Here is a 23070-nt window from a genome sequence, read left to right on the forward strand (position 1 = left end):
GAAGGAGGCAGCGGCTCTCGGTCTCTCCAGCTGCTTATCAGGGCTTTTGTGTTGTTTACAAAATGGCAGACATTTTTTTTTTTCGCAATTGTATGGTTTTGCTTATCTCTGCTCACACACACACACACACACCCATACGCATACGCAGCAAATGCCACACTTCAAAAAATGTCATAAATTGTTTGCCAATTCATGACAAAAAGTGTAAAGAAAAAAAAACAACCAACAACCAACGATTTTGTTTGCTTTGAGATAATAATTATAATTATTCAACTCAATCACCGAACACTGGCATTGCCTTCGGGCGGCCTCCTCTGTGACACACACCACTCCGCCAGTAAGCCTTTTCTTCCTCCACATAGCCTCCCCCTCCTCCCTATGTCTCTTTTGTGTCTCGAGTGAAAGTCAGCAGCATTTTGTACATCCGTTTTGCTGCTAAGCTACTCTGTGACCAGGGCACTACAAATTATAGAGTTATTTTGGGGTAGTGTGTGAACATGTGTTGGTTTTGTACTTAAACAAAAATCTAACAGAGAACCATTAATTTCATTAATTGGTAGCTACTGAAGGGAGTTGTGACACAGGTTGTGCTAGTCACACGACAACGTTCAATGATTTAATGATAAATGATGGAAACTGATTCCTTTGTATGTCTGGTATATCTGGTGCCTACTAAGACTTCCCTCGACTATAGATCTTTGCTAAGAGAAAAAGTAATCTGAAGGTAACACTTGACTTTATGTCAAAGCATTTCTGAAGATATCTTAATATCCAGGCTAGGCTGTGTGTGCTGCAGCCAAAATCTAGCCTGATATTCCTAAAAATGTACCATAATTATTGCGCTAGTTTATTTCTGTGCCAATTAGCAGCACAAAACATATTTTTACCTCAATGAAATTGCGTTTGTACGCCCCCAGATGACTCTTCCCACTTTAAGCATCACAGAAAAACCCTCAACAGTTGCCGCATTTCATTCAAATTTTATGACATTTCCCATTGAATCTGTTTGGTTTATCTTTAGAATCCTTCCGTTCCCATTGTTTCTGCTGCTGCTGCTGCTGTTGCTGCTGCTTTTCACTTGTCAAGCCGTGGGATGTGAGCAGACAATTTGTGGATTACGGATTTCAGATGGCGGATTCTGTAGTCTTTCATCACTGAGTCACATAAAGAACGGAGAACGGAGGCTGCCTGCCCGCCCCGTACAAAAGAACGTCAAATAACAAATAATAAAATGTAATTTATTTTGCTGCAGTATTTTCTTAAATAATAATAAACGAGGAGACACCAGACACCCTTTGAGCAGGCGGAAGCGTATGCTTCCTTAAACAATTATTTCATACGAGTTAATATCACCTATCAGTCATTCCAAGATGCTCTCGCCCGCTCTCTCTCTCTCTCTCTCTCTCGCACTGACGTCACCGTGTATATATTGCGCACTTTTCATTCCATATATGGAAATAAACATGCGATGATGCTGCGATAGATATGCCCAGAGACTTTGTCATTGTTCGCGCAGCGCCAGAAAGAAACATCAACGTTTGATGAAGTGTAATCTATGTGTATACCGAGTATATACTACTCGTACTGTTTGAGCAATGACAGTGTCCCACTCACACGCTTCAATTTGTATGCTAATCTGTGCGTACTCTGCCCGGCAGAAGAAATCGAATCGAAGAAAGAAAACAAATTCCAATCGAAAGAAAAAAACAAAGCAAAGCGAGCCCTGGCGCCGCCAATGATTATGTTTTGTTCGTTCTGCCATACACCAGAAGGAGGAGACCGTCTACGAGTATTGATAAGGTTTTTAGGTTAGGCTAACATTTAATGATTGATTTGAAGTGGCACAAGTCAGCCAGTCGTACAAAATAAGCAACTTATCAGCAGAAATACCCAGACTGGAAAGACAAGACTTTGGCTAGCAATATTATTTGGCTAGTCAAGGTAATATGTAAGGCTAAACCTTGATGTTGTTGGTGGCATTTTAATATGATAATATTGGGGCAACTAGCAACTCAGATTTTAATGGGATTTAAATGGGTTCTAGCCGCCTACTCTCCCACAGAGTAGCTTGACCGTAGAGGGTGAGTTTTCTTGTCTTGTACTCATGGAGAGTGCGGAAACTCTTTGTTCATTGCTGGCTTTACCCCTTTCTTTACTGCTTGAGTATATACCTAAGATACTAGTATTCAAAGTTCCAACTGCTTCTTTTTATTTTAAAGCCAAAAATCCTGTCAATATAAATAAATAAATTAATAGAAAGTTTTACGTTAATATGCCAATGAAACCATCATCGCATTTCCTTACTTTCTTCCTGCTTACGCACCTTTACACACCCCATAAATATTCTCCCTTTGAAACCATTCTTTGTAACCATAAATACCACCATTACCCAACCGATCCTCACATATTGGGGAAGAAATTGTGAAAAAAACAACACAGATAAAGAAGAGAATACACGTTAAGACCAGTTAATGAGTTAATGACATTTATGGTTCGGTTTTGGTGCGGAACGGAGACCTGGCGAGCCTCCTCCCACTTCCAGGTACTCTGGTACCGGTACTTGGGCTTTGTTTTTGTCAACTTTAGTGAAAAACAAAATGCAGACCCAGTCTCATAAACAAGACCATAAAAAGAGCATGACAGATAAGATAAAAATACATATCAACACATTGACTTGACTCTGGTGGGTTTTTACCACACACCCACACACCCACATTCCCACTCTTGTTTCGTTCTGTTTCTGTGTCTGCTTCTGCTGTTTGTGCAAGTGTGGGGAGTTTTCGAACAAGCATAGTAGTGTTAAATAATTTACTTTTCCCCAGCGAGCGAAGCGAAAAACAAACACCGATAAGAACAAAAGAATCGCTGGCGGGAAAGCCAGCAAGAAGATTGCATAACAGGCAAAGAATCGGCAAACAGAAACAGTCTTAGGATGGGTAAACATCAGTTGGGCCAGTAAACCAATACAGACAGACCCCCAGCCAGCCACGTGCTTGGAGTTCAGAGTTCTCAAGCAATAATTGTCTCTGTCCGAGTATCGATAACCAAGTAACTTAAGTAGTCGTTCAGCTGGCACTGTGGCACTGTCATGGCATCTACTCTGCTAGGCCGCCCAACTAATTGCATTGACAATTCGCTCGCTCACCGCAGCGCGCAATTTTCAAACAATTGACGTCAGAATCGATACTTGTGGGTCGATACGGTCGGTCCACTGGTCGACACAAAGTAAGTGAGTGGCTCGTATCCTAAGCCGTAATGGTTTGAGCCAGTTATGTGCTAATTAGACATGGCACTGACGCTACTACGGCCTGCCGCTGTGCCTGCGTGTCTATCGGTTGATCTGTAATTTATACACAACTAGAGATGGGCCAGTGACAAAAGTGGGGACACGAAAAGGGAAAGTAATGATAAAAGATGACCTGGAATCCAAAAGACAGATAGGATTTCTGGGTTTGGATAAAACAAATGAAGTTAGTCATTGAAATTGGTGTCGATTGGATCGTTGCTCCCTTTACTTGTTGCTAAGATTACTGATTGATTTTACTTATTAATTAATATGCCATCCCTAGCTCCCCATTAAATAGCTACCAAGTGGAATTTGTCACACAGCAAGGGGGAGTCATCTGACGTCATTTACTTTTCAAAAGTGAAATTGCGTCACAAAAGTGCAGTCACTCAATGCCCAGAAACGACGACCAGATGATGATGATCTCTGGCTCTGTTGTGCTCGTAATACAGCTGAACACGTTCTATATAAAACGAGTACGAGTGGCAAGAGATTTCTTTAGAATTTAAGACGAAAGACGCCATTTGATTCTGTATTCTGTATTGTGTGTGTTTTATTTTACCCTTTGCGGAGGTCGCCGACACTCCGCAGTTCGTGTCAATTGCAAGACAAAACTGTGATGGGAAAAAGGTAGTCAGTAAATGCAATGAGCTAATATTTCAATGGGTGAGTGAGAGAAGGTGACCTCATCGGCGTCGTCCCCCTCTATGAGTGAGTGTGTCTGTGTGAGTCATTAATGCCACATTTTGCGAGAAAAGTAAACTGCAATTAGAGTGCCATTACAGACACATTATAGAGGAAACAAAGTTCTCCGAATCGAACGTTGTTTTTCACTTTCAAGGTTGCAATGCATTCGAGTGGGTGGCTTGGGTTGGGAGTTTTTTCTATGTAGAGTTTCTACCAAAAAGAGCCATAGCCATAGCCAAGCCATCGCCAGCTTGTGCTAGGTTATAACGTGTTTGCACAGCAGCCAGCCCCCTTCTCTCCCCCAACAGTCACAACAGTCTCGACCGAACCAGACATTCAACATTTTCCAGCTAGACTACGAATACGACTACGACAAGATAGCCTTTAGTTTAAGTTTGCAATTGTCGTTCAAGCTGCTTGATGTGTTTTTTTTTTGTGCGCTTTTTTATGTACGTGCATAGCTCTGGCTGCAGCTCCAAAAGTGGGTCAGTTTTATCGCCAATACACATATCTCTATATACATGTATGTATGTACAAATATATACACTCGATGTAGTTGATTTTTCATTTGCTGTTGCCAGGCAAACTCAATTTTCATAATATACAAACGAAAAATGCGAAAGCATTGAATGGCCAGGGGCCAGAGACTGCGACTGTTGGCAGCAAAAGTGCGCTGTGAGCAGATTTCTATTGAAAAGGTCTAGAATGTGTGGCTGCGGCTGTACTGCTAGAGTACTGAAAAGTTCGCTGTGAGCTGTTGCACATGTGGAATTGTTGAACAGAGACTGCGGCTGTTACACGAAAAAGTGCACTGTCGTCAGATGCACGGAATGCCCAAAGCTCTTGCCTGCGGCTGTTACACGAAAAAGTGCACTGTCTACTGGGTCAAACGAGCACTGTGGGTATGTCTTCCAGATACTTCCATTGCAGAATGCCGTTGCTTCTCCAGCTTTGGCGCTGTTGTTTCAGACAAAAGAGCACTGTGTTCGGGTTCGAGTAAATTCTGAAAAAGTTAATCCCGTTGCTTGGGCCAAAGTATGCTGTGATTACGCTGAAGCTTCTGCTGTTAAAAGGGCAGTTGTTTTGTCTAAGGATTGCTCTGTATCTGCCAGTTAATCTACGCCTGCCGCTCTCTGCCATTCTGCAATTCCCCCACCATGATTGCATTCGCCCTCCCCCTAAAGCACTCGAGATTGTATTAGAATAGATAGACCCTCTCCTAGACTTGTGGGAATAATACAGTCATATCGGAACTAGAAGTCTAGCGCACTTGTGGGAATAAGTGTAGTCTTATCTGAACACTTTGGGGAATTAAATGTGTGTGTTTTATCAACACATTTTCAAATACCCTAGGGCCTGTGGCCTGCTGTGAAGTGCCTTCCGCTTATCTTGCCACATTGCAAAATATCATCAATTCGATTATTAAAGAGGGGAGGGGGCGGGCGTGTATATGCTATACACAGGAAATTTTCTAAATTTGATTTCTGTCATTAATTAGCTTGTGAGAAATTCCCTGTTAATGAAGTGAATGCAACGTTTAATTAGCCAACAATTATGCGGCCAAACAAACTTTGCTCAATATTAAATTTAATGAGGCAGATTTTCATCAAATCCAAAGACAATTTATCATCTGCTTCATTTGGCTTTGTCTTGCTTTTGCTTAAAGCTATGGCATTTTATTTTCCTCTTTCTCTGCGCTTTCTGACAACCTGCTTCCTGTCTGCCGAAAATGCGGAAACTTTACAGGCACAGAAAAATGCCTGCCTAATGGGTGCCAAAAAGTATTTTCTAATCAACCAAAAAAAAACACTTTGACTTTCAAAATTAAATGTTTTCTCTGAGTCTCGGGCGATGAATATTAAACAAAAGAAAAAACCCGTTTGGGTATTAAATAAAATTAATAATAGTCGTGTCTGTCTTGGGTGAATCCCCCCTCTGTAGAGCAGTCAGTGTGATAGATTGAGGCGTAGAGGCTGCCGTTTGTGCCGATTGACCTTTTGTGCCATATCCGATGAACTCTAGCCACAATCTTCCGTCTTTGTTCTCTCTTTCGCTCTACACAATCATTAAACAAAAGCAGGAAGCAAAACACAAAGCTCAATGTATTCTTAATCGCTTTTAATTTCGCGAACGTGGCTGTTCCGTTCCGATGATAAATCAGACAAAAAACAAAAGGTAATCAAAATGCAGAAAATAAACCTTGCAAAAGTGTTTTCAACTTTTGTTGTTGTGGTTGTTGTTGTTGCTGTTGTTGTGTTTTGGGTGTCCTAGACCTTCTTCTGTGCCGGGTTTGACCTTTGGGAATGTCCCATTATTTTTTTGTGGGCGTGTCCGTCCAGTCTATGCAAAATTTCTCTCCTTTGGGGCAAAAACAATTATGTTTTTAGCCCATGGCCTGCCTGGCTCGTATGCCGTGCCACTTTGCACAACAACTGAATATGTCAATCAACTGTCGCAAAAACGTCCCACTGTCCAGGCTGTCCGGCCTGTCACACACAAAATAAATTGTGCTGTACTCCCGATCGCCTCTACAGTTTTGTCCATACTTTGCCAATTTTGTTGTTGCGGTTGGAACGTTGTTTCCCCCATTTTGTTGCCAAGCAAATTGTTCACTCACGCAAAAATTTGTTTAAAATAAAAACACACAAAAAACTGAAAATAAAAATTTAAAATTATTAAGAACTGACAAAAACAGTTGCTGACCTAATTAACTTTTTGGCCATACAACAAACAGATCTACCCAACGAAAAATTGCTAAATATATATACAGAATTCAAAATGTATTTTTGCCACAGTTTTAGCATTTTGCAATTATTTTTATATTGCATAGTATAGTATTTTAGTATTTTAAGTAATTTATTATTATACACAAAATGATGGCAGCAATTTGTCTGGCTTGCAGGGTTCGTTTACGTTTTGATTTTGATTCGTGTGTTCGGGGGGCAGCACTTGCTTTCTAATTGGGTTAGTGACATCACAGTCACAGTCTGAGTTTGAAACCTGTTTGGCTGTGCCAGTGGAGTTTGGAAGTTGGTTTAAATGGCACTCATACCTGACGGACTTAACAAATGCTCGATCGGCTGTTGAATGGGCGGTGGAAACCGATAAGATAATTTGGGTTTACTTGGAGTCAAGGATTGCCACATATTTTGTGATAGCCAGGGGGAGTGCAAGAGATTAAAGTTACAGATATACGAGGTTTATTGGAGACTTTTTAAATGGGAAACTTACTTAACTGTAGGCATAATTATGCCATTTAAAAGTACTTATTCACATGGGAAAAACTGTGCCTGATAAATGTATATTTTTTGTAGATTTCAAAGAGCAAATTTCTCATGCCCCATACAAATATTTCTCATTTGTTTGCCATGCCATAGCCAATCCTCTCTTATTTTCCAGCCACATATATTTTAGCATAATTTCAAGTGCGTTTCGTTCACTCCATTTAGTCAAGGCGCCTAATTCAAATGCATTCGCCGATCGATGTGGGGCGAGAGACCCAGTCCGAGAGTCGTGACTTGTATGGGGGGGAAGACTGTTTTGGAGACCTGTTCGACAACTTCCAAACGGAATCTGAATTGAGCCGCACAGATCTGATTTGATCTGATCAGATCAGATCGCAGGCGGAGAGTAGCGAGTGGCGTATGCGTGTGCGTGGCTCCGGCGTGGCGTGGCGTGCGCGCGTTGGCACTTGGCCGAGACACACCTACCTACCTGGGGGGGGGGAGCTGTGTGGTCTGTGCTGTGGTGCGATTTAAATTTGGCCATGATCGAACCCACCAAAACACAAAACGCGTTTGTCTCCGCACCCCGCCAGCCCCATATGGTATTTGTTTGCTGGGTTTGCTTTTAGCATCGCAGTGATACAAAAACTCATCGTTAAATTTAAAACGCGATTTTGCAATTGATGATTAATGTTGTGTTCGGGTTCGGGTTTGGGTCGTTCGCTTGTTTGTTTCCACCGCCTGTTTTGCTGGGCTTGTTTATTTTGCTCACTGGCTGGCTGCCGCTGTCTGCCTTTGTCTTTGGTTTATTTTTGGGCCTTTTGCATTTTAATTGACACCAATATGTCATTCGAGGCAACGGGGCGACTTGAGAGAGCCCATGGCAAATTTAGGCCCCCACACAGTTGAAAGTTTTCCTTTGGTCTACGACGAAAACAAAACGATCATAAATATATCAAATACAGCTTTATGGGTGTTTATATACGTACTTATGTGTGTGTGTGTGCATACTATGTATTCGTGTGTGTGTATTTAGACGCCATATAAAATACTTTTGCTTCCGCATTATAACTAACGAGACAGAGAAACGATTGAGAAACATTTGTTGTTCTTTCATTTCAAAGCATGACGGGGGAAATAGTTAAAAGAAATTCTATGGCATATAATTTCATATAATTATCTATGGAAACTTGGGAATAAAAAAATAATAACAATATGGATAATATTATTGTATTTGTAGTTAGGAGTTTTACTGCATTGTTCCTTTCGAAAAAAGATAGAACTCCTTGGCGTATATTTGTGAAATTCATGTGCAGACACTGCCCTCTCCCTTGCACTCAGAAACAACAAGGAGTAGCAGCTTTTATCGCTGCTATGATCAACTCTTCTATGATCACTCTCTCTCTCTAATGCGAGTACAGCACTATAATAGAAAAGAATAGGCAAACGAATAAGGGTCAGCAACGTCACAGAGCAATCGCATAGAAGAGAAGAGTTTACACAGCCAGCAGAAGATCATACACTGAGCATAATCTCGTAGCATTCCATATTATAATGAGTACGCAATTTATTTACTTTCGAAATGGAAATTTCCTATTTTCTGGGCATTTTTTGTGAAACTGCTCAGAAACATCGGCTAGAGCATCGCATCTCTAGAAAGTATTATTCGTACACATTCCGAGAAATTTATATGCCCGCTGACAGTTTTATGTATCTAAGAAAATATTCGACTAGACTTTATTTTGTTTACTTATTTTTGACACTCTTCATTCTGCTTCTTCTCTTTGCAGGTAAGCAAAACAACAACATCAAATGAATAATATGCATCATAAGTATCATAAGCCTGAAGACAACACATTTTTATCGCTCTGTTGTGGTCCGTGGGGCGGCGTAAGTCAATCGGTTAACCATAACCATCTGGTATAGATATGAATATTCCCCGAGTATTTTGCGATATGTTAGTTGAAATTTTTCCACAAGACCCCCACACCACCAACCCATTCAATGAATTTCAATCAAAACATGATGGAAGAAAAATTCCACAAATAAATTTAATTGGAATGGAAAATACTTTGACAAGTTTGAAAAGTTCTCCAGTGTTTTGGGCGGGTGGATCAACGCGAGTGATGAGCTTTTGTTGTTGTTTATTTTTGCCAAAAATAGAAAAATGAAAACACAATTGGAAGTTGTCTGCCGCCGCCTCTGGCCATCTTGCTCTATTTTTATTTCCAGCTCTGTATATTTTTCGCCTTCGTTAGCACAACAAAATAATTAAACTATTTCGCATTAGAGGGTTCTACACACCCAAAAACAAAATCAGCCGCAAATATCATGATAAAATACAGATAAATAAGAAAAAAAGAACCAGCAATTGTGTGGTGAACGAAGGCTTGTGTACACTTACATTTTTGGGTGTAGTGTGTGGCTAATAATTCCGAAAAAGAAATAAAGTTCTACACAAAATAATGTTACCCTTCGCTAGGGTATACCAAATAGTGCGAATGTGAATGTGAAGGGAAGAGGGCGAGCAGAACCGAGCCAAACTCTTTCGCCGACTGTGCTTGACGGGGGTCCCGCATTGGGGCCGCAGAATACCAAATAGTAAACACACAAAAATCGAATGATACACACACACATCCATAGAGAGCAGAGGGGTCTATAAAATAGTGTTATTGTGAGTGCTGCCGCCTCGATTGGCCTTGAATAATTCATGATTATTTGTGGGCATTGTTTTCTTCTTCTTTTTTTTTTTTTGCTGCTTCTGCTTCTTTTTCGCTTTCCAGTTTTAATTTTTCGTTAATTGTTGTTGCGGGGCTCTTCGTTTTTGTTTTGAGTTCTTCTTTTTTCCTCGATCATTCCTTTTTGGTCTGCTCATTTGTTTACCAAGTTTCGGGTCCCTTTTTTTTCTGTTTTTGATGAAAAGGTGAGAACTTTGATTGGTGAGCACATTTTTTTTGATAGGTTCTAGGAATAAGAACTTTTCACGTAATTGGGGAAGGAATGTGCTGCTTAGGCGGGTTATGAGGAGCATAATATGATCAAATTTCCCAATGAAAAATATATCCAACGATATATACCCAATTTTCGACAACCTTAAACAAAGTTTCCAATTAATTTGATATTTCAGTAATTTCTTTTTGGCGTGTTCTGTCGCTGTCGCTGTCCTTAACCCAAAAACTTTATGCCAATTGTCGACAAGTAATTCGTCGAAGAATATTACTTGTTTTGTCAATTAAATTATCGACCAAAAAAAAAAATGTTCTCAAGGATACAAAAGGAACAACAAATTCACAGACAAAACTCAATGAATTTTTTGAAAAAAATAAAAATAAAAATAAAATAAAAGTAGCAATAACAGCGAAAAAATTCAGGTCAAGATGAAAGTCTATTCAACTGAAATTGAAATGTCTAAAAATAAACCACCAAGCAAGCAAAATAGATATATCTTTGTGTATCAAAGATATAGCTATGAGTAAAGGATGATTTCCCTTATACATTTTGTAGGGGGGGCCTTGAACGGTGGAATCCAATGATTTTGTCACTGAGTAAAAGTTAATTTGTGCCACACGTGCCAGCCACCCACGCGCGGTCTTTCATTTAGATATTTTTACAACTAATTTGCGCATTCGAATGCAATTAGCAGGCGGGCCGTGGCTCTACCTGTGAATCCTACCTGAGACCGAGGGTGCCATAAAACGATTTAATGTCTCCGTCACAAAAGTGCAGCAGGAGCCCAAACTGCAGCCCACATGCAGCGCCCAGCCTCCTGTCTGACGATTTAATTGCAATTTGCCATCTTTTTCGTGTGTCTCGACTGTAGCTTGCCATTTTATGGCCTGCTAGATGTATTTTTGGTGTGGTCATGAGACAGGAGTCGTGGTCAGCATGGGATTTACGACACACAAAATGAGCGGCGGTCGAATGTGTATTTGAAAGGCTATTTACAAGTCATCAAAAGTCATCGGTCTCAAGGGATGTGGATGTGGATGAGGCAGGGGCTTAGACCAAAGACAAGACACCATTGAAATGGTTGAACACTCATCTTATCTCTTCTCATCTCTTTCAGAGACTCTTTAGAAGGAGTCATTAGTTATTATAATGAACCCAGAATCAGCTCAAGACTCGGTAGTTTCCAGTGGGAAAAACACCATTTGAGAACAATAAAACAAACAAAAAATAAACCCAAACGTAGAACTTGCTCTACTTTACCTTTAACCAAGAAATAGATACGTTCCCCAAAGGAAGCTTCACTCAATGTCCAAGCAGATCCACTTTCGAGTTGTGTATTTGTATTTTTTTTTTGGCAGTATATACCGCTTTCCCCTCTCTCTTTCTTCCCAGTTTGCTTTGCTGGCTGCCGATCACCTGTCGATCATACCCCTAAAAATATATTTAGTCCATACAAATGTTTGCCATAATCAAAGAAGGCAAATTTGATGGACTGTCTGACAGCTGCTTGCCGACTGACGACTGACCGTTGTACATACAATACAATATTGATATTGGTATAGCGTTGCCTTCAAGGTGTTTCCCTTGGCCAGAATGCCCCAACGAATAACAAGGAATAACAATACAATACAATACAAAAGAAGTAGGCTCTTATCATCTTTCATTTAATGTATGTTTATGAAAAACGGAACTACAGAACGCACAGCTCTTATCAAAATAAAAGCTAATCTAAGCAGAACTAAACCTGTTCTAAGCAGAATCGAGGGAGCACTTCTTTGTGTACTTATTTTGATTTTTTATTTAATTTGGTTGCTGACGCAGACTTGTGCCTGCTGCTGTCGTCGCCCTGCTGCTGCTAAATGGTCCCGGGCAATCAACAATTGAAATTCATTGACGGCAAATCGAAAAAAATCAAAAACAAAATTTCTCAAATTGCTGCGCGACTGTGGCGGACCAGAGGAGTGAGGGAGGGCTCTGTTGGATGGAGGGTTGTGCGGGGGGCTAAGCTACTATCAGCACATTTTCATCTGTGTTGTGTTGTGTTGTCGTCTGTTATCAGTTTGCCTTTTTGTCTAGCTGGGCGTCTGCTTATCAGCCTCAGAGCTCATCCCACTCATCCCCAGCGTGATTCGCGTGTCCAAAGGCAAATAGAGCAGAGATAGGGCAAACATTTTGCCAGCAACTATCATAAATGGCAGCTACTATTAGAAGAACAAGTGGCTGAAGCTCAGGTAAATTTATCTGTGATGGTGCTGCACTGGCTTCTAAATTAATGCTCGACTCAAGGATGCACAAGCGAATGATGCAAAGAGAATTAAAAAAAAAAACACAACATATTTATATTCAATCATTTGCTTGCTATGGTTTGATAGCAGCTAGACACTTTCCCCTATACCTAATATAGATCAAGTACATCTATCTTTATAGTTTTACGCCTGGCGCGTGTTGACTTTCAGCTGACACACATGGACAGGGGACCAGAACGAGGAACCACCTCTGACTAAACAAAACTACACAATCTCTCTTACAGTCTCTTATCAATTTTCGTTGTAGTTGTATCCAACAGATACTGGACACAGATAGTTTTCTACCACACAATATTGTATAAGGAAATCACTAATCAAAACATATTCTCTGTCGATTGTCCAAACAAATGCGAAACAATTTCTTAACGAGCTCAATAAGCTTTGTCTATGGGGGAAATATATTCGCTTATTGTATCGTATATCGTATCGTATATTGAGCAGCTAAACAGAACAGGCAAATCTGGGTAATGGAAACCTGAAAGGGAACTAGTAGCATGGAAATTTGTGGAAATTAATATTTAGGAAATCGGCAAACAAGATTTTCAAGTGATTGTAAATGAAGAGAAAAATATAGATTCGATTGCATTTGAAGTAGAAATTGTAGGGTAGAAGTTTAATCTTAATCTTTCAGTCGATTGGGTACCAGTAGCTCTTAGGTTTTCATTTCATTATTCCAATTTGTTTGTGTAAAATTTCCATTACGATATCGAGCATCGTTTTCGAAAGATTTCTGGCTCTCCAAAATGCCTTCTCCTCGAACCACTTGTTATATGAATTGTTACCCAAATACTCTCGAGCGCTTCATAACAATAATTTTCCACTGGCCCGGCTGGCTGGCCAGCTGTTGCTTCCCTCTCTATCTCTCTCTCTCGCTCTGTCTCCGTGACTGAATGGAAAACACTTGTAAATTTCCACAGCAGACTGGGGAGACCTTTCCCTGAGTTGTTTTGCTTTTTTTTTTGAGACACACCTTTTGGCTAACATTATTCCGGAGACTGCCTGACGGCGGCAATGTCTACCCACCCCCTGAGTACCCCACCCTCTGTCAACCCCACCCCAATCTATAGAGGACTTGTAAAGTCGGACAAAACCTGTCAAGATGCCTTAGTTTTTTCGTGCTTCGTTGATAACCCTATCTTATCAGCAGAGAGCCAGCGAGGGGAACGAAACCGAATTAAATGTAAGCCCAAAGTCCAGTCAAATTAAAAGTAAAAAAAAAAACAACAAGTGGGGGAAAATGCTGTGTAAAAATTGACACACGAAAAGCGAATTTCCCCTCTCCTGTACAGCTGTACCTGTGCCTCCTCTTCGATCTTTCAAATTGGCGACACGCGCCGTTAAATGATTCAGAATTAATTGTGTGTGTGTTGCATGTGAGAAAACACTTTTTATCATCCCACACGGCGACCACAAAATAACAGCCACCACACCCACCACCGCAACCCACCTCAATACACCACCAAAACAATACACCACACACACACGCAGCTGTGGGGTGGGGTGGGGGCACGTGTTGGGGGCGTGAAAAAAAAGAGTCAACAGAGGAAACATCCACAGCACAACACAACGTAAAATGCTGTAATTTTCCACAGATGTCTTGGCACACAGGCAGGCGGCAGGCTTTCCTTCCTTTATTTTCTATATTTTCTATATATTCTATTTTGATTTTTCAAATATTTTATAACTTTTTCCGCCTTGCCGCTGTGCTGTTTATATTACGTCGGAGAATGGGTTGACTGTGTGTGGGGGCATGTGGGGTCTTCATCTCTCTGTTCTTGGGCCTGTGGTCAAGGCATTACAAAACATCTAAACCTCCCCTCTAGCCACCCCTGGCTCATCACACATCATCACTCATTGGACAGGCCAATCCTCCACCCCACCACCACCCCTTCCATTTCAGTTCAATTTTTATTGATTGCCAGACGCGGCGACGATTTGGAAATGTTTCATTTGTTGATTCCAAATGCACACAAAAACCAATACGCACACACAAAACACTCACTGTGTAGTGTGTGTGTGTGTGTGTTTGTTGATATTCTCTGACAAAGAATATTCATTGTTTTTGTGTGGTGGGGCATTTGAATGAATATTGTTTATGCATGCAATCCACACCAAATGCATGCAAAATCTATACAAAAGCTGCAAACGGTTGGCTGAAACATTTGACACGAGCCAGACAAATGCAAGCAGCTTTTTCAGTAGGATCCGGAGCGAAGGGGTTATTTAGCGGGGCGAACCAGTAAGAGTAGTAAGAGCCGATATTCTGTTCTCTATATAGGAAGAGTCATACATATTACGATAATTAAAAACTCAACCAATTGAGGGATTCCTAAGAGCTTTATTAACCAGCAATTTAACCTTCAAAAATCGTATAAAACCCTTGATTTAAATATGGTAATAAATAATATGCGTATCACAGATAATAATTTGGTTAGTTCAGTTCTTAATTAAACCTTAATAGCTCCAGCAAATTACATAAGTAATTCATACAACTCATTGCATCTGGTAGTGGAATGATCTAAGAGGCTTTCAAGTGCCCACTTCTCTGTGTGTTCTCAACAGTCGGCGCTTTTCACTCGACACCCACTCCGCCCCACACCACACCACGCTCCGCTACGTAGCCCCAGGCCCCCCATCTCTGGAGTTCCAGCTACGCAGTTTGCGTTTCAATTAGGAGAACACCCCACCCACTTCTGCCCTCTCCCCTTCGCCTGGAAACTATTGACATATTGAGTATTTATTTGCATAAAATGTGCATGTAATTGCTGCTTTTTCACGCTGCTGCTGCTACACCCATTAAATTATTGTTTCCTTTCCATTCATTTGTTTTAATATTATTTTACGTTTTTGATTTTTATTTTCAATGCGGATGTTTTTTCGGTTTCAATTTTTGAACAATTTGTTGTTGATGAGACGTCTGCCGGGTTGCCTGACTGCCTGTCTGCCCTGCCGGCTTCTGTTCCTATATAGATCGCGAGATCTGTGTATGGTATAGATGGACTGAAATGCTTCCCTCAACATGCGCGTGAAATCGATATGTTCCGTGTGTTTTGTTTTGTTTGGTTTTTGCAGCTCGAATTTGTTTTGCAAAAATTTTCTGCTTCTCTTTCTCTGCCCAAAAAGCCCTTGAATTTGTATATTTTGTCAATGGCAAAAGCGGAAACAATTGAAACTCATACATACAACCATTTTGGAGTTGCAAAAATTTTCCACATTTCCCCCCCGCCAACAAGACTATTGTTTTGTTGTTTACTCCGACTTGGACCGCAAGGCAATGCGCAAAAGGTGAGCAAAACTCACCCTTTCCCCAGAGAACACACAGAAATCGAAAACCACCGCGTGGCAAGCGGTAAAGTATCTATAAGAACGCCAGCAGCGCCAGCCAGCCAGCCAGTCAGCCCCTACCCCAAAAACAGCAAAATAAAAGAGCGAGAGAGTGTGCGAATGAGTGAATGAGTGAGTGAGTGAGTGAGTGAGCGGAGCGAGTGATAAACAAAAGTGTCGTAAAGTTTTTGCGTCGCAGCTTCAAAATAATAAAAGTCAGAGAAAAGAAGAAAAAAAAAAAACATTTCACGTACATAAAGATTTTTATTTTTGTTTTAAATAACACAAAAACCGGCTGCTGTTTTGGGCCTGTCCAAAAATTCAGTCAAACATTTTGGCAAATACAAAGGTGATCAAATATATATATTGGTGGATATGGTAGCATGCCGGGGGGAGGGAGGGTATATGTAGTGGAAGAAGTCCGTGTAAATTGATGGGAAAACACGGGCACAAGCGTCGACTCGAGTTGGAGTCGCGCGTCAAAACAAACAGAGAGTCGAACCGAACCGAAGGCAAAAAATGCTTATGGATACGAACGGCATACGGCACGGCATGCCACAACGAACGGCAGATACATACACGCACAGACACAGCTGTGCCCTGTGCATGACAGATACACAGAGCAGTCCAGCCAAAAAGAGAGAGAGCGAGAGAGAGGGAGGAGAGTTTTTGTGTGAGAGAGCACTCTCTCCCGCTCTCGTTGCGCATGCGTGCTCTCTTGCTGCGGCGCTGGGCCATTTTATATAAAGTCTCCGCTACATGCGAGTAGACTGGGAGTCGCCGAAAAACCTCGCTACACGCCACATCGCTAACCAAATTCCAAAAGGAAATAATTAAATATATATTGCTTGAACACAATCTATATATGTAACAGAAATATATAATATTTTTGTTTTAAATCAAAGCCAAACAAGAGACTTGTGAATTATATTAATTCCAACACACACACACACAACTACGCAACAACAAAAGCCAATTGAAACAAAAGCTCTGCTCTCGCACGACATATCCAAAAAAAAAAAAAGCTCTGCGCCGGTCTCGTAAATCAGTCTGAAAAGCTAAGCAGCCGATTCAGTTATTGCTAAACTTTTGCCATACAAACAAGCCAAAAATAAAAGGAGAGCCGAAAAGAAACAAGAAGATTACTTAAAAGTGAAGTGCTGAAAATATCAGAAAATACATACAACCACTCTTAACTGTGATCCAAAGAAAAAACTGAAAACTGAAAACTGAATACTGAAATTTTGTGCCAGTGCAAGTGCAGGGAGAAAAATCTCCACTTTCAATAAACCAAAAGAAAATCTATAAAGACCAGACCAAAAGCCAAAATTATGATGGGCACAATGTCGCTGCGTCAGCCCGAGAACTGGCTCTATGAGATCTGGCAGCAGGGCTACGACAGCCCCTGCTATGTGATGGTTCCCAATGCAAAAGTATGTATATCTAGAGACAGCACACATACCCCATCTCCCGTCCCCACCCACCCTTACGAACACCCCTCTGGTCTCTTTACCTGTTCTCCCCAACTGAGACGGAGATGCAATTTTATTGATTTTTTATACCCGCATCCATTTTGGGCTGACTGAGGCTGCGGCTGCGGCTGTGTGGCATTTTTCTGGCAATATTTCAATGTCAAAAAAAAAAAATTGTGAAATCTAAAGAGATGTGAAAAAATGTCCCCCTCCGTCACTTGTCAGAAAATTACTTTAGCTAATGTGCAAAAAAAGAACAGAATGAGATTTGAAGTGAATTTCAATAATTTCATCAATTTCCAAATCCTTTGTTCTTGATGACAAAAGAAGGCATCACAGGGGGTTCGTTCCGCTTCGTTTCGGCTCGGTTCGGTTCCTCTACCTAAACAAGGACCCCCGACAAGTGTACACCATAAAAAAACCAAAAAAACCGAAAAAAGAAAAAACCACAGACTCAGGGTCTCTCTGGCTCTGCCGCCATGTTTGTTTGAGAAAAATGCAACCGAAAAAAAAAACATTCAAAACGAGAAAGAAAACTGAGAACTGAATGAGATTTTGAGAGAAGAGATACCCACAAGAGACAGTGGAGTGGAGTGGAGTGTAGTGGAGGGAGGGAGAAGCGCGTGACCTGACCCCAAGACCGAACCCAACCCGGTTCTCCAGTGTGTACAGACACTTCTGCATGGGTATGAGTAGAGGAGTGCACTTCATGTATGCGTGCACGTGTGTGTATAATTAGCATTGCTTCAGACAGAGAGAGAGAGACAGAGAGATTACTTCTCAAGTGCTGTTCTACCTCCGTTCGTTACCTGTCCGGCGGTTAATTTTATCTCTGTCAACAAATTCAGCGCAACTCTCTGGGGCTTATCTTGGGGGGATTGTCTGAGCGAAAACTGATAAGAAATTGAAAGAATAGAAGGGCCATAAATTGTGCAAAGTAAATTGATAAAAGATGCCAAGGTATGGCTGGGGAACAGATGGAAACTAGACTTTAATCTCATCAATAAAACAATATATTTATAAAAAAAAATAAAACAAGAAGAGCAAAAATCAAGCCATAAATCATATAAATTATACAACAGCAAAACAAAAGATCTAGACATAAAATGATAAAACAGAAAACCAGACAACCAGAGACACACCTGCGCTGTCTGGGACTGCCGACTGAAGCCACAAATTAACGATATACATAATACTGTACATATGTAGGTCTGTTTGCCATATATGCCATGTATTATTTTTTTGGTTTTTTACCTTTCTGTTTTTCTGCTGCTTTTTTGCACCTCATTGTTAACAGAAAACCGAGCAGAACCAAAGCAGTATTAACCGGTTTGCGTTTGTTTAATGCGGTTTGCTTGCTATTTATTGTTTTTTGTGATTTGCACCGATTATGCCCCCTCAACTTTTATCAAATTTTTTTGGTTGTCGCTCGCTTACTTCTAATTTTGGTAATGCCGTTTTTTTTTTGTTGTATTTTTTATTAATGAGTGTACACGGATCTAAAAATAAAAGTGGATATTTTTATAAAAATTATTTATTAGCAGAGGAAAAAACGTGCAGAGGCATACTCGTATAATTTCTCATTGGTATATTTTGTTTTATTATATTATTTTTTTTGGCACTGGTGCCAAGGCAAAAGCCATGCCCCGAGAACATGCGACGGCTTTCCATGCCTCATGCTCATGGTGGTGGTGCTGCTGTGCTGCCCCACCTGCCTTCCCAACCCTATTCGGGGTGGTATATATTATCGTATATCGTATAGAATGTGAGGAAGGTATGACTAATGAGAGCTGCATGCGAAACGCGTAGGAAACAAACGCGCGCCCGCCCAGTTCACAGTTTTTCAATTAATGGACTTTTCGCTTGGCATACCCTTCCGATGGGTTTTTACTATAGAAAGCAAGAGCTTTAGCTTTTTATAGGGAATCTCCAGCTTCGGCTTTCAGTGTCTCCTTTTATGGATCTGTTAAATATTTTTCATAATGACGTGCCGTGCCGTATTTCTTGGGCTTTTATTTTCGTTGGCCTGTCGTACTTATGAGCTGATTATATAGCCTTATCCTTTTGGTTGATTGCTTCTTTCTTTGTGATTTTTATATGGTTGACGACCGACAACGCACAGGCACTTTTATTTTGTTCGTTCGACAGAAATCAGGCCACAACAACAAGCACAGAAAATGTCGAAAGAAATTGTTGAAAGTGAAGACGACGACGAAAGCATCCAAGCGGGCAGAGCCAGAGGCTGACTATTTATAGAGATTGCTTGCTGTTGCATGGTGGCCTGGTGGAATGGTGGTAGTGGGAGCCAAAGAGAGATGGAAAGAAAACTCTTTCATGAAACGGAACTAGAGAAATGTCATCGACTGAGGCTAAGAGGAGGCTCTCTCCCACAAGCCTATAGACATTTCCCATACAAGAAAAAAAAAAAAGGTACTCACCTGAACACGTGCCCCTAAATGCGCCTGCATAGCACCCATAGCTCTACATAGCTGTGAGACTGAGAGTACGAATGCACCACAGACACAGGCTCTCTGCCTCTCTCTCCCTCTCTGCCTTGTGCGATTATTCTAGAAAATGTGATTTGGCCTGCTTGCACGCGTTTGTTTGCCTTTTGGCTTGTGGCTACTCTTTAATAGGTTTATTAAATTTTCACTAGGTGTAGTCAGGCGAGGGCGTGCTGCTCAGGTGTGCTGTGCTGCTATGTGCCAGCTATGTGATGTTGTGGTCAGGGTCTGGGTTTTTGGTGACGTGTTCCGCTGCCTGGCATTGACAATGACACGACCGAGAACATATTTGATTCTTTTTGTGGGTGGGGGGAAGCATTTGCATTTACACAGCAAACAAAATACCCGCAAGAGGAAAGGAAACACGCCACATTGAGCAAACATTGCTTGGCAACAGAAGAGAGAAAAGCGATTTATGAATGGGGGGCCACAAAACAGAATGAAAAAGGGTTGAAATGCAGACTAAATGTTAAATAACAGAAAGCTGGCAGAAATCCGCAACACTGATACTGTTGCTGTTACTCTAACAGTAGCAGTAGAGCAGCAGTTATGTTAAGTAACAGCCGACTGAAATGAGTCAGAATCTCAGTTGCTGTACAAATAGAAGAGTGTCTGGGCCCCTATCTTACTGTAATCTATTAGGTAAATATTCCTTCTATGCGTCATATAGTATAGACAGTAAACCCTATCAGTACCGAAGTTAGAGATAAAGCTAACCTAAGGGCACGCCATGTGCAGCTGCTTGCAATACGTAAACTATATAACAGGAGATATCATCATACCAAACAAAACGCTAATCAAGACTTTTTTTTTCTTGTACTTTTCCAGGATCTGGTCAAATCGCATCTCATGATCGCCGTGCGCGAGGAGGTTGAGGTCCTGAAGGAACGCATCTCCGAGCTAATGGACAAGATCAATAAGCTGGAGCTGGAGAACAACATTCTCAAGTCCAACATACCGCAGGAGACGCTGCAGCAGCTGCAGATGCAGTTGCAGATCGCCGGCACCCAGCAGCCGGCGGCAGTGGGCGCTCCACCGGCCACACCGGCCATCCAGGCTCCACCCGTGGCGACAGCGGCAGTGGCAGTGGCTGCAGTCGCAGCTGGCGCCGGTCAGGTAGCGGTGGCAACGGTGGGAGCGGCTACCAGTCCCGCAACGGCAGCGGCCCCCACAACCATTCCCAATGGCAGCGCTGAGAATGGCAGCGTCATTGTCGATGCAGTGGCAGCGGTGGAGCAGCAGGCACAGTCAGCAGCAGCGGCAGCGGCGGCGGCGGCGTCTGTTCAGACAGCGACGCCAGTGAACACGAACGGCCCCATGTCCTAGGCTGTTGATGTTAGTGTTAGTTTTTCTATCCTGGAACGTAACATGGCCGTGGCGTTCACAGACCCGGCCACTGGAATGTGGGAAGAATAACCGTTAATGTAAGCTCAACTTTGTCTCTTTCGAATGCCAGCGTCGCCGCAGCCTGCGGCACACACGGACCGAGCAAGAGGGAGAGAGCGAAGCGCATAGCAGAGCAGAGCAGACAGCAGGACAGCAACAATAACAGCAATAGCAACCGCATAGCAAACCATTTAACAGTCTGCAAAATGAAAGTATTAGTTAACAGCGAATGTTGTACGGATAATTCCTGTTGTTGCTGGGCTGTTCACTGTAACGCTGCGCAGCCGCTGTTTTGTTAATTCCTCGATTGTGATATTTGTTTAACACACCACCACACCACACACACACACCAACACACACACATTTAAGCAATTCATACACATACAGACCAACACACACACACACACACACCCAAACACACATAGACTGCACGTTAGCGGCTGGTTGCGGCTGCGTGCTGTTAACGTTTGCTGTTAAGCTTAGCAGAACAAGAAGAAGAAGAAGAATTACAGTTAGTTTTTAAAGAGGGCGCTGCTGCGCGTAGACATGATTTTTGTCCACCATTCTTTGTTTGATTATCTTTTATCCTTGTTTACCGTTTTGTTTCCATGTTATTAACGCTACAAATAAAACGTGAAAAAAAATACCCCCATATAAAATACCATGTAGATGTATACTGTATACTATGTACTGGCCCCAAAATAATACTTGCAGAAAGTAGAATTTTAGCCAAAAAACAAAACAAAACTAAAAACAAAAAACAGCAGCCACAGTAAAAACAACACGCAAATCAATAAACTGTATAAGAGAGGAGGAGTGCTTGGGAAATGAAGAATGATAGTGAAGAGTGAAGGATAATGAAAGGAAATGTAAAGAAAAATATGTGATAATTTGCATTGTGCAGTCAGAGACATAAGATGTAAATTGTAAAAAAGCGAAAAATGCGAAAGAGAAGCGAGAAAGTAAAATTCAAATTTCCACACAATATTTAAACATGATACAACAAAAAAAAAAAAACCAGCTGCTATTTTTATAATTTATATTTCAAAACTTACTTTTATTGTATAAAAACAAAACAACAAAAACAAACAAACAACAACAAAGCAAACGCAAAAACTACACAACAAATATTAACTAAATCATAATTATGCATGTTTCAAATTAAACAACAAAACAAAGGAAAAAACACACGTAGAAAATTGTCGTAGTTTTAGAATATTTTCAAGATATATTTTTAAACAAATTGTAAAACTATTCGCAAGCCAAAACAAACACGAAAGCTTATCACAATCGTTTGTTAAAACTCTTAATCAATCAATCAATAACTGTAAATATTGTGTAAAACTTAACTAAAATTGAGAACAAAACGAAAACGAAACAAAACTAAGAAAACTTCTAAAGTGAGAAAGAGGATAATGAGGATACAATGCAAAGAAAAAACAAGGAAAACAAAAAACCCGCAAAAACCAACAAAACAAAATGAGAAAATTTAAATTTTAAGCAGAAAGTGAAAAGGTCGTCCTATTTTTGTTGTAATTATTTAGTTGTTAGTTTTGCATTAATCTTCATTTCAAAATGCCCTCGCCCTCGATGTTTATACAAAATCTGTTATAGGATTTTTTTTTGTCCACATTTCGTTTTTCGTTTCCCCCTTCGCACTCCCAGACAAGAAGACGAAAGAGATGAAGAATTTTTTTTTTTTGCTGCAGCACAGAGATAAAAGGCAATGCTTCCAGGGAAACAATGCCTGGCTGTTCCGTTCGTATCCGCCCCGTAGAAGCCAAGTTTTGAAATGCCAGAACGCACGCACTCACTCATTTGGGGCATGGCACAACAGTCGGCTGCCCTGCCCCAGCTCCCACACTCAATGCAAACCTGCGGAGACTCAACTTGTCTAAGGTTTGCGTGGACAGCAAAAAAAAAAAGAAAAGC

General features: G+C 41.1%; 1 protein-coding gene and 1 long non-coding RNA gene across 6 annotated transcripts in view; both read left to right on the plus strand.

The window, feature by feature from the left end:
* Positions 1 to 22326, plus strand: part of LOC111073484 (protein bunched, class 1/class 3/D/E isoforms) — a 105516-nt gene extending 83190 nt beyond the window's left edge. For 4 of the 5 annotated variants that reach the window (XM_041594869.1, XM_022365802.2, XM_022365803.2 and 1 more), the window contains exon 3: positions 20581 to 22326. In XM_041594869.1, coding sequence (XP_041450803.1) covers positions 20581 to 21078 — 498 coding nt within the window. In that variant the 3' untranslated portion in view covers positions 21079 to 22326. Of the gene's footprint in view, positions 1 to 16539; positions 17210 to 20580 lie in introns of those variants that run through there. The other variant, XM_022365807.2, reaches the window with a different exon arrangement.
* Positions 8194 to 9359, plus strand: LOC111073486. The gene is made up of 2 exons (XR_002607712.2): positions 8194 to 8907; positions 8988 to 9359. It is a non-coding gene; the product is annotated as an uncharacterized LOC111073486 (long non-coding RNA).
* Positions 22327 to 23070: the final 744 nt, after the last annotated feature.

This window comes from Drosophila obscura, unplaced genomic scaffold (assembly GCF_018151105.1).
Source record: "Drosophila obscura isolate BZ-5 IFL unplaced genomic scaffold, ASM1815110v1 contig_37, whole genome shotgun sequence".
NCBI classification, from domain to species: Eukaryota; Metazoa; Arthropoda; class Insecta; order Diptera; family Drosophilidae; genus Drosophila; species Drosophila obscura.